At 32.5% G+C, this 12884-nt stretch overlaps 1 protein-coding gene across 1 annotated transcript; it reads right to left on the bottom strand.

Annotated features, from left to right (window-relative positions):
* Positions 1–1331: 1331 nt before the first annotated feature.
* LOC125504702 (lachesin-like) lies at positions 1332–11293 on the bottom strand (the record flags this gene model as incomplete). Its single annotated transcript, XM_048667077.1, has 7 exons — positions 1332–2887; positions 3148–3262; positions 9431–9521; positions 9606–9826; positions 9964–10155; positions 10765–10945; positions 11069–11293. Coding segments are annotated over 7 exons (1047 nt in total), but the record flags the coding sequence as incomplete, so codon positions are not given.
* Between the last annotated feature and the right edge of the window lie 1591 nt (positions 11294–12884).

Below are 12884 nucleotides of genomic sequence, written 5' to 3'. Positions count from 1 at the left end.
AGTAAGTTGACTTTACACATATTGTTAAAAGTTCAATAATGGTGTTAATGCTTAGTTGTGTGCGTTCTTTAAGATTGGTGTCATTTTGTAATTTTAATTTTTCAATTTTTTTTTAAACCTTAACTTGTCAAAAAATCACTTCTTACTCASTATTGATAGTATATCTTACTCTGGTATCAGAATTCAACGTATAGGAAACTGCGAGAAGTGCCTAGCGCCTTTTCACACAGGCCACTCTGCTGCGCTTCTCACTGCAGCGCCACAACCAGGACAATCAAGCGTAACAATTATTCTTTCGTAGATTTTTAAGTTTTGTTTTTGTGATACAAAATTTCTTAATACGTGTTTATTTATAAAATATATGTGTTTTATGTTATAAGTACAAATGTATTTCTCATAATAAAATTAATTAAATATAAATTATGTGAATGCCTTAGCTCAATGTTATTGAAAGTTTTTCTTCAACTGAAATGTAACTTCTCATTGTTGTATTTAATCCGGCAACTTCATTGTTCAGTATAGAATAATTTCTTTGTGGTTTTAAAGGAGCCAAAAAATGTGTCATCATCTACCCTTTTTAGGCCGTTCACTTAGTAATGGGTGTACCCAGAATTTTTTTTTTCTGTCGAAGTCGTCGTCGACGGCCCATTATTAAAAGAAGCAAATGTTAAATATTCAAGCTCATTTTAAAATTGAGAATATGATTGAAACATACATTAGCATGCGAAGTAAATTTAACTTCAGTTCAAAGTACATATACCATAATACCAAATTTCAGGGGCAATTCCGATTATATGTCTCTTAATACAATTCTGTGGATTGAATTTTTGTCTTACTTGTATCTTTTTACATGACGTTTTAGCTTCAGTAGCAGCTGTAGATTTTGAAAATCGGTCAAAGAGAAAAAATGCTATCACTGTAAAATCAAAAAGTCGATTTTTTGACATCACCCTGTAAATAAAAAAGATAGAAAAAAATTGAAAAATCGTTTTGAGATTTGAAGTCCATGTCTCTATGCCTTTCATGCTAAAATGAAAAAAAATGTTTGTTCAATTGGGAGCATGTCAAACTTTCACAAATTTTGCATTGCTTCATTTGCCACCCTGTAGAAACTGTAACTGAAGCAGTAGTTTTTTGTAAAAACACTAATAGAAAGGGAATTGTGCTACACAACAATTCAAACATGAATCAAATAGCTTGTAGCAGTCAGAACTTATCGAGTTCCAAAGTAACGTTTATTTTGTTGAGCAGTTTAGACTGATTGGCTATCTGACGATTAAGTAATGATTAAAATTTTAAGGGTTTACTAGAGCAAGCTCTTTACCAAAACGTTCTATACATTCATTTATTCTTATTGGTACAAAAACATATAGACACATAAAACTTAGGTCATAGATGCTGCACAATATAATACAAAGGTAAAAATTAGTACAAGTACAGAAGTATGTAATATAATATCTACCTACTGTTAAACTAACAGAAATGCTGATAATCACAAACCCTTAATAAATAAATGAAAATTATTAGTAGATCACTAGAAAAATAGAAAATAATTTCGAATAATCTCTAGAAAAGTTGTAAATGATAACTCTACTTAACTAAAAAAACATTTATGACTATGTAAAAATCTTAAATTACGGATACATACCGTAACGTATATATTTAATAATAGACTTACATTTGTGTACATTAGAATGTAGTAACTAGTAAATGCATTGAAGTCCAACTTTGACCGTGTCACAATTCTGTCTACTAATTATATATACAGACCATGTAATTTCTGCCATATAATATAATTCGTTAATAAGATCCAGGTTCTTCCGTTGAAATGCACATGTCGATTTGTTTCTTAGAAATTAGAAAATTAAGTTTGATTTAAGATTTCTTTCGCATCCAATAAAGTGTGAATTTATGGGCACCTTTGATTTACAAGACCTTTAATTGTAATTTATCTAACTAAAACTAAAATAAACTATCCTATAAAAGTTACTGAAAAGGTGAACAAAATGTACACGTTTTCAGTGCATTAATACCCTTCTAACTACTATAACACGTAAAATGGACGAATGTAATTAAAAATATATCAGTTGAGAACAGAAATAAGCTGCAATAAAAGAGTAAATATAATGCAATTGTATCATTAAATGAGATTTTCCCCAATAGAGGTTTGCAAAGTGAGTAAAAAATGTTCAAAAAACTATACAACTAAGTATATGTATAATATCAAGTAATTTCGCCAATTGTTTAGCAATTTGTACTTTATATGTCAAAAACAGCCTGAAAAATCTGATACAAGACTTTGATTATAGTTTGTATAAAACATATTTTTATTTTATTTCATGAAAACTAATAAAATTTCCCTGAAATAAAATAGAATTATCAATTTACAGTAATTGAATGGTAAACAATAAGAAGATGCAAATTGCGGAAAAATCACTCAGACTGTTGGACCTTTCAGATGATGCCTATAATTAAAGTATTTATTACTAAACAATCACTTCTTACAAGTTGTACTGTCACAACCATATTAGTGCCTTATTGCATCACTCACAACATACAGAAAGCTGAGCTCAGTATGTGCAACATTTATTATATTCAATTTAAAATTGTATTGGTTGTGCCTCAAATGATGGTGTATAACGTATTACACATTGGTGTATACAAGTAAAGTAGTAAAACAAACAAGACTAGTTGTTTACATTGCTAATATCAACTTAATCGCTTATTGCAAAAAATGGTACTGGTTATCAATAGTAGAATCAAATTCCGTTTTTTTATATTTGCAGACTTTGTGCAATCACAAGCACCACCATGTAAGCTGATTGGAATTTACTAGCTTTGCTTATCCAGATTAAACCAGGATAATTAACGTTGGGCTGTGAAATTTCTGAAATAGAACAACGCTCTATCAACATTTATAAACTACTTTACCAAGTTTCAAAATATGTTTAAAAACAACAGGACACATTGATTTTCAATAATCTGAACATAAAAATGTTTTTAAAGGTTTTTTTTAACTAATTTCAAATAGTCTAGAATGATTTAACGTCTTGTAAGAGAAAAAACAATTTTAAAGTAAAATCCCAAGAACCTATGTTACTATAATACCATGCATAAATTATCGCTTATGTGGTGAAGTTTACTTACCTATATATGCAAATCAGTAATGTAAAAAATAAGGCCACTGTGCTCGTCGAGAGTGTGGAAGCGTCCCCGTATCGAGTGGAACCACAGGCCGGCGGGCATACAGGAATAATGGACTCTACACACAAACAAAGCAATGGCTAATAACTAAACTACCTGATGCACTAATTAAAATTACAGAAATTATACTTGCGCCGCTCAATTAACTATTTCTCTAATATTTCAGGTAACGGTATGAATATGTGAAAACATTTCCTCCACTCCAGTACTCATGCAATATTAGCATTACCATTTGCAAGAGTAGAATTTTATTATAATACTATGCTCACTCAACTTTAATTCAAAACAAAATGCAATCGCAGCCAATTGAACAGACTTATGTATGACTGTATGACGGGTAAATGTTGAACAGATCGGTTAAGCGTCAGATTCACAAGATAAACTTTGTAACATCCACGAAGCATGGGTAAATTCCAAATACAGGAAGATTCAAAATTGGCGTTATTCCACTTTGGCACTCTATATCAAGTAATTCATGCAGAAGAGCTTTAACATAAAACTAGGCGCACCCAAGCATTAACATTGAAACTGAAGTTATGAAAATGTGGAAGTTTGTTAACACTTGACTGAGAGTGTGTTAAGTTATCTAGTAAATTAAGGATATACCACTTCATTCTAGTTTCATACACGCATTCAAATTGTGTTAACACAGGGTTATTCACCACCTTATACAGCTTCTCAGGCCCATAATTAACGAGATACAGGGTGTTAAATTTTTAAAAATTATTGTTATTTTTTCTTTAACTCCTACAATTTATATTTTGCTCAAATTTTGAACTTAGCCTCATGTTTGCAGTTTTTTCGAATCTTCATTTTCGATTTATTTGCATATATATTTTCTATGAATTTTTTTATAAATTTTTTTGTGTGCTTTTGTTAACACTTTTCTGTGAAAGCTTGAACTGCCAGTTGAAGTTAAAATAGGGATGGCTAACGAGTTTTTAACGTTAATTTATGTTACAATAATTGAGGTTTCTCTACTGTAAGCTAATCCTAAAAAAAATTATAAATTAAAGGTGCTGCTCAAAATGGCTCCGTTTTCTCTAAAGCACAAACGGACTCCTCGTCGAAAATTAAAGTCCACTTTATCCAATAATTGAATGTAATTTTTTATAATGTTACATTTATTACTGATACGATTCCATAAATATTATGTAGTTTCAACAGGCGTTGAATATACATATTCTTTTACAGTCCCCCACAGAAAAAAATCACACGTATTCAAATCTGGCTATCGCGGTAGCCAGCGAAGCGGGAAATTATTTCCGCGACCTATCCATCTATTTCGAAACTGTCGGTTCAAAAATTCACGAACGTTTATAAAATATATATCGATATCGCACATCGAACAAATATCGCCCAACGATTCCGGCCTAGACATTAAATTTAAATTCTCTGCGGTAATGATGGATAGATTTTGATTGGAATATTCATGGCTGTTGTGTAGATTTGTGATTTCCCTCCGCCTAAAGCAGGTTTCATCAGTGAAAAAGATACTTCTGTGAAAACAAACGTTCTGATTTAAAATGGAACTACAAAAAATCATTCATGGGTCTAACGGTAACAGTTCTTGAACTTTTTGAAAATGATAGGGATGCAGCACATTACGTCGTATAACTCGATGTATAGTGGACTGTGGTATGTTAAATTGCCCGAATATTTTTCAGGTACTGGTTTCGGGTTCATTTTCAATATGGCGTAAAATTTGCTTCTCATTTCTTGCGGTCACTGCGTAAATGCAACCTCCCTTATTGCGTTGGCAAAGAGAGCCCGTCTCCCGAGCTTTCCGTTCAACTTTAACAAACGTGTGTCGACTTCAAATCACACGATTTCAAAATCTTCGGTGCTCCACCACATTTCTTGGACAGTTACTCTCACAAAACCTTAATGGAAAATTAACTTGCTCATTGAATTAAAATTTTTCATCCACTRTTATTAAAAACAGATTGATTTTACGAAAAAAACCTTTAGGTACACAAGGAAATTGATGCGTTTAACTTACGAGACGTCAGATTTGACATCCAAATSTCCAGCAAAAAGTACCACAGCCCACTATGACAAAATAAATAACTCGAAAACAAARGCAGATACGAAAAAACTGCAAGAGATAAAAAAAAATCTTAAATTGGACAACAAATTTAAAATGTTGTTCGGTCGAAGTCAGTGACGCACCACAAAAAACTTCGCAGGGTAGAAGGGGGTATGACACTAGAAAAAAACGCCCTGCAGATTTTCGCAATCAGTTAGCTCACCTACCGGTACAGGGTCTAAACAGTAGGCTACGTTCAAAATATCTCATAAACTGTAAGAGTTAAAGAGAAAATACCAATATTTGTTTTAAAACTTTAACACCCTGTATCTCGTTAACCTTGGGCCTGAAAAAAAACTTAAATTGCAACTCAATTGTCCTCTACACGCCCCTGCTTGGTGTCCATAAGGTTGTAAATCACCCTGCATAATTGCTTTAAAAGCGCACTGGAAAAACTAGATTCATAAATATTCGGTTGTTCTCAACTGATTAGTGGCGAATTTATAGTCAATCAGCTATAAAATATATGTTTTTCCATTTGTGTGTTAGTTTCATCTGCTACCTTTGCTGATTTGCGCTTAAAGCATTAGATATCTATGTAAAGTGAATAATAAAATATCATTTACAGGTGTTAATTAAATATATTGTTGCCAAATTTCTGATTTCGTTTTTTGCAAGTAGCTCACTTTTGCGTGCATTTTTAAATAATTTTCTTTGTACTCTCTAAATACCCCGGACAAAACTTCCAGCGTAAAAGCGACTATAAATTCTAGAAAAAATAAAAATCAAATATGTTGATGTTAAATCAAATATATATATGTTATTTGTTCGAACCATTGTTGTTATGGCACATATGCATTCAATTTTAAAGTCACAGCTTTTGTAACTCTGACCCATAAAAGCATTCTACAATCGATTACATAATAACCAACAGAGAAATTGTACCGGAACAATTTCTTGACGTAAGAGCTTTGACATCGCCCAATATAGGTTCATATGATAAATTAGTCAGAAGCAACAAAATTTTAATCAAGATTCCACCAAACAAGTCAAAGTCTCCCAAACATGCCGAAAAGTTAAAAATAGGGTCTTTAGAGGACCAAACTACAAAGTGGCTTTACAAAGAACGACTAGATGATTCAAGATAAATCCATTAAAAAAGGAGGATAATGTAAACGAACTCTGGACAAAATAGAATCGAACGTATTACAGGCTACAAAAGAAAGAATAGGAGTTAGGAAAATTTACCGACCAGACCAGCAACGTAAATGTGGGAGGCCGTTTTTATGACATTTGTGCTGTCGAATGAGCGGTTATACCCATAATAAATAGCATTTTCAACTGAAAAGGCTTCTGTGACACCAGACTTTTTTCGGTATGCTTTTTCACGTAATAGAATATATCTAAACGGTGATACTAAAAAAATATTATAAAAAAATCACATATGTGACTAAGGGCCATCATATTGTCCTTTCGGAACTCAATTGAATAACTAAGTTTTGAAACATTGAATTTTTCTCAATTTAATAAAGGCAAATTTATAGTTCTATCGATATTTTTTCTATTTACCTTTTAGTTAATTTTAGCATTAGGGCCTCTACGTAATATTAATAGAAAAAAACGTGGCTTGCAAATGCAAATTATAAAGGAATGACAAAGTTCTGATTTAGTTTTTTTTGCAAAAATTGTGTTTTTTTTATCTTCAGAGGAATGACGTCAATTTAAATCACCGTACATTCATACTCATATTCTGTGAAGAGGAAAGATTTAAATACATAGAAAATTATATTTTATATTATTTATCAATGTCATGCACTTCTCTATCCTCGCGTATCTGTTATCATCTGGCAGAAATTATGTGACTTCTCATGATAACGCAAATTATCGTTACAGAAGAAATTATCTATTTTTGTCTATGTAGCTGGAAAGTATCTATGCGTAATACATTTGCCAATTTAAAAAAAAACTTGAATCGCATTTTTCAAAACAATTCTTATTCGAATATATGTCTTTACCGCAAGTGAACTATTTTATAACGCTTAATGCATAATTTGCTAAAGCAGCTACACTTCAAAATTAAGTGTAGAGGTATTCAAATCATTAGTGAAAAATTGAAGTTTTATATGTGTTCATGTGTTCTAACAAAAAGACTAAAAAACTTCATACAGCCAAAGAAGCCAATTTTTTATTACCGCATACATACTGGCAGATGCAATTCAAAAATATTATTTCAATGTTAAAACATCCTACGTTAAATAAGAAAATATTTTATTCAAGTACTCCGTACATCATTCCATTGACATGTTTAGAATTACATACATACAGGGTGAGTTTTTTTCGATGACTAGTACAGGGATCTTGAAAAATGCAGCAGATAGAACGAAGGTTAAATCGACAAGGAGACGTAGTTTTAAATGCTCTACTGGAAAACCAAATTTATTTTTGTAAAATTTGACGAGTCATGAGATTTGTGAAAAAAAACGATTGATTTATGGTAGATTTTTAAATGAGTCCTAGTTCAGTCAATATTAATCTGACAAATTGCATTCCAAATAAAATGACATGAAACATTTCTACAAATTAACTGTGATTTTTGACATATGACACAAACTTGACTTTTTGTAAATGACAACTATACAGGGTGATTCAAAATTGGCGTAATTCCTTTTAAGGGGTAATAGAGGTTCACTTAGAGAGTAGGAGACAAATATTGAAAAAAAAATTTCCGATAATTTCTAGAAGATATTAATAGTTGAAAATCGAATGTCAACGTTGTTATTAAGCATTATTTTCAAATTGTCCCATGTCTAATTGGTAGAAAATTGGAATACTTAAGCATTCAAAAACAAAAATTAAGATATTATTGTAACGGAAATGGCCAGGGGAACGCACGTTTGAAATGGAGGGATCAAAATTCATGGTATTTCAGTAAATCGGAGCCCCATTTGCGCCCCATTTACTGTCAAATATGACACTGACAAGCGGGAAGTTTCGCACCTGCTCTGGAGATTTCGAGAACCATCTGGGTTACCTGGAGGAAATTATATAAGCGACGACGAGATCCAGACGGGGAGAGTGAAGTGACAGCAGCGACGGAGTGCAGAAGAAGGTTAAACCCCGCGAGTCGGAAACGCGTGTTTTCCTTAAAGTTGTACCGAGTGGAATAAAAGTTGAAAGCTGAAGAAAGAGTTTGATACTCGGCCATCCACGGTACATTATTTTTATATTAAAAAACWAAAAAATTGGAAAGATTGGAAGAAAGGGTCCTACTTTATGGCCMYCTCTATCGATTTTTCAGTTTTATTTTTTTTTGTGGGGAGCYGTAAAAAACACAGTTTATAAAAGTAAATAGGGCAATTTATATGAACTTAAAGAAGCTGTTGTTAGAACATTTGAAAATATTGATGGTCAGTCAATTAGAAAAGCAACTTGTTTAGTTTTAAAGCGCTGCAATATTTCAATCGATAATAATGGTGGACTTTTTGAAAAAAATTTACAACAAAAATTATAGTTTCTAGCGTTCAATTTTAATTATTGTTAGCATGTTTTGATTTTTATAACAAATAATTTACATGAGTTGCTGTTTTAATTAAAATAACTTTATTGCCAACTTTAAGGTAGTTGTCAAAATAAATATTGCATTATTTGTTACTATGAAAACAATGCTGTATGCTTCATACTATTTTCCATGGCTAACTTCGATCAACTACATTAAAAAAGTAAAAATTATTCAAACACTTCATTTTCAAAAAAAAACTAACGGTATATGTCACTGAAATTATTTCTAAGAGTCTATTTAATAAAGGCATAATCAAATATAATTCCCATAAAAAAACAACCAAAGTTTATTTCATGTCAAAAATGAGTTACTTTGTAAAAAAGTCTTCTGTCATTTTATTTGGAATGCAATTTCCTAAAGCTTTTCTATTTAGTGTCAATCTGTCAGATTAATGCTGACTGAACTAGGAGTTATTTAAAAATTTGCCATAAATTAGTTTTCTTCCAATATCTCTTGACACCTGTGAAACTTTAGAAAAAGAAAATTAGTTTCGAGCAGAGTGCAAAACTCAATTTCGCAAAAAGCCCATTTAACTCTTTTCGTATCTATCTATATCTGCTATAGTATCCAAGATAACTGTACTAGTCATCGAAAGAAAAACGCACCTTGTATATAATATATGGTTACAGAGTACTTACCAAAAAGCTCAACTCTGCCCTCCGATGTACCCAACCTATTTGCTGCCTTGCACACATACTGCCCATACTGCCTCTTTTCAATTGTTATTACCTGTAATTAAACCAAAACACTTATTTTCTGAATACATTTTGAACATGTCTTACAATACAATGTTAACAATACACATCTGCTTACTCTTAATGTAGTGTCAGTAAACTCATCAGCAACAGCAAAGTGAGATATCATATTATGCTGATTATTTACTAGAGTAATATCATCCTTTTCCCAGGTAATTGCGGGTAGGGGGTAAGCTTCAACGTGGCACTCGAGATCCATATCGTATTGCAAAGCCTGGCCCAAACGAGGCCTTGGCACTGTTACCACAGGTGCAAATTCTACTTCGACAGCAATATTACCTAAAAATCAAAATACACGTATGTTTCCGAGTACTTTCGATGCAAACTTTATTTGTAATTCATTTAGTATATCAATTCATTCAGTATATCTAATGCAAAAGAGAGGTTAAATATAAAGCTGAAATAATACCACTCACGTCTTGCTCCCTGTCCAACGCCATTTTCCGCAATACAATAGTAAGTTCCACGATCCTCTTTCTTGATCCCTTTGATTTTCAGCGTATTACCTCGGCTTATAGATCCCCCTGTAGGCAAAACCGCGTTATTTTCACGCCTCCATGTAATTCGTGGCACAGGAAAGCCTCCAGCATAACATTCCATATCAACAGCTGAAATGAATTTTCGTTTTACTCCTAATCTGAGAAGTCATCACTATTTTTATTGACCTATAGTGAGAAGTATATTCTTCTCCATACGTCAATAAAAACAATAATAAAAAAGTCCCTATAGGTAAATAATGAAAGCCATTTACGTTTTTCATTATTTTTAGTTTCCCCACCTCTCTAAGTTCAAGTGAGATTCCATCCATTTTTACTTCTAAAATTACTGTAACTTTAAGATTCACCAATTTTGGCTTTGCCCAGAAGTTTTTCATAAAATTTGTATCTGCTTTCTGGAGACAAGTAAATTATATTACGGCAGTTTCACAGCTGAACCTCAAGCTATTAAGTCTTGGGACACTTATAACATTAATGGGAAATTCAAAATATAATTAAATCAATTTTAGGCAATCATGTGTGTGTAGTAAGTGTTAGTAGCAAAAAAAATCTAAGTATATGCGCTTCGGTCGAGAAGGCTATTAAATAACTCGCACATACATAAAAGTGCTCGGTATATAATAGCCTACTTCTCGACCTAGGTATGTAATAAACTATAATTATTCTGCAATTTCCAACTGAACCAGGAAGCGAAAGATAAAATAATGAAAAGATAAGTACCACTGCCTTCTGCTACTACGACAGATCTTGTAGAGTTATCCGAAATGAAGGGAGGTCGACGAACTTGCACTTGTACTTCCGCGCTTACTCTATTGCTTGGAGAGATGAGAATTTGGCACGCGTAAGTTCCTGCATCGGTCTCTTGCATGTCCTTGATTTGCAGAACATAAGTGGAACTGGCCTAGAGTACATAATAATGTTCTGTCATAATAATTTATTGTTATTTATAAAGCGTTGATGAGTTTAAGTATTATAGTAGAACGTCTAGAAAATAGATCTAGGTTTAATAGGAAGTATGTATTACCGGATCATATCTGAGGGAGAACCTAGAGTCATGTAGGATGAGAGAGCTGCCAGTTGAAATAGGTAAACTGCTTCCAGTGTCCAATTTCATCCATACAACAGAATAGTCCTGAGTGTACTGAACTGAACATGATAGTTCCACAGTTCCACCAATATCCTTAATTTGCGTTTGGGAAATAAAAGAAATCGTTGGAGATCTTTGTCCTTTGGCTGCAAATGAGACATTTTACTCCATTAAAATCAGTTAGCTTAAAGGATGCTGATTGTCAATTATAGCAAACTATAGCCCAGTTATTCGTTCTAAACTACACGTAACATCCCTAACATACCAAGTAAACATCATAGAGAGTATATATAGATAGACAAACATTTTAAAAGTTGGAACCATGAGTTATGAGACTGTTTGCGTCAGTGTAACCGTATGGTTACGCTAGGCGCTTACACTAACGACTTCTTCATTTTCGAATTTCTTATTTCAGAAAAGGATTTTCCTTAGCTATCCTCATTCTCACCGGATATAATAAACTTCCGTGAAAAGGGTTTTATTGGGATCACAAAATGAGGAAGAACGAGATTGTTTATAATTACATGCTAAGGAATCGTTTCTTCAAAATTTGCGGCTTATCCATTTTGCCGCCAATGGACAACCTGATGCAAAAGATGAAATGTTGCATTTGTAGAATGCATTTAGATTGAAGGATGCAATTCTTACTTCAAAACCATGTACCAGAAGTGCAATGTACGCCTTCCGCTACATTTCATACCAAATAAAACATGAATTTGTCATGATATTATGTTTTTGATTATTTCCCAAAATGCTCTCACAAACGCTTAGCGTAATCATACACTTTCTAGAAAAAAATATGGAAAGTAAAGAAAAATGTAATACTTGCATTTCGAACTGATATCACTGCGAAAAAACAAAAACTAGTTTAATTTTGCAAAAAAAAATTATTCGGGCGTTAAAGGTTTTACTAATGTTTGGAAAAAAGTCTGAAATAAAACCCAGCGGAAGGGGGTTTTTACATACATTTTCTAATATATAAATAACGGTTAGACTTAGGTATACGATATTATACATGAAATATATTTACAATTTGGAGTAGAATTCAAAAATGTAATAATATATAGAGTTCCATTTAAAATAAGCAAGTTGATACCTACTTCCGGTATAACCGGAAGTGTAGCCACCTTGAAAATATTTTAGATCGCTTGCCCTCAATGACTTCGGCACACTGTCCAATTTTCAAATTTTTCATAATTACAGTTCTCCAGATCGCGGCGGTTCCCGATGGGACACACCCTGCCCATTTCTAGACAGGTCGATTGGATTTTTTCTCCTGATTTCGGAAATATATGTACTGCCTAGATGTGTATTATCAGTTTTTTTTCTGTATTATGCTTTAAAATTTTTAAATAGCAACAAATTAAAGTAGTCTGAGATGAAACAAAAAACTATAGACAGAAAATATCACGGAATTTATGGCTACTATAAATTTAAAAACAAATAAATGAATAGAAACAAAATCATTAAAATCACTGATTTTGAATATGACCTCCGTTTAACGCTAGACATGCTCTATCTACTTCAATTTTATCTATAACGTTTTGAATATATTGGTTATGATTAATATTGATATCGTTTATTGCTTCCACTATTTTCAGGGTCTAACTAGAGTCGCATACACAATATTCTTTAAATAACCTCAGAGAAAAGAATCAAGTGGCTTTAGGTCGGAGCTATTTGGGGGCCATTGGGTAGGACCCGCTCGTCCAATCCAGATATCAACATTTTTATTTTAAAAAGTGCTACCGGG

This window comes from Dendroctonus ponderosae, unplaced genomic scaffold (genome assembly GCF_020466585.1).
Source record: "Dendroctonus ponderosae isolate FM_Combo_2020 unplaced genomic scaffold, Dpon_F_20191213v2 Dpon_F_20191213_532, whole genome shotgun sequence".
NCBI lineage: Eukaryota > Metazoa > Arthropoda > Insecta > Coleoptera > Curculionidae > Dendroctonus > Dendroctonus ponderosae.
Note: the sequence above shows the minus strand (reverse complement) of the source record. Positions and strands in the feature narration are given on the sequence as shown.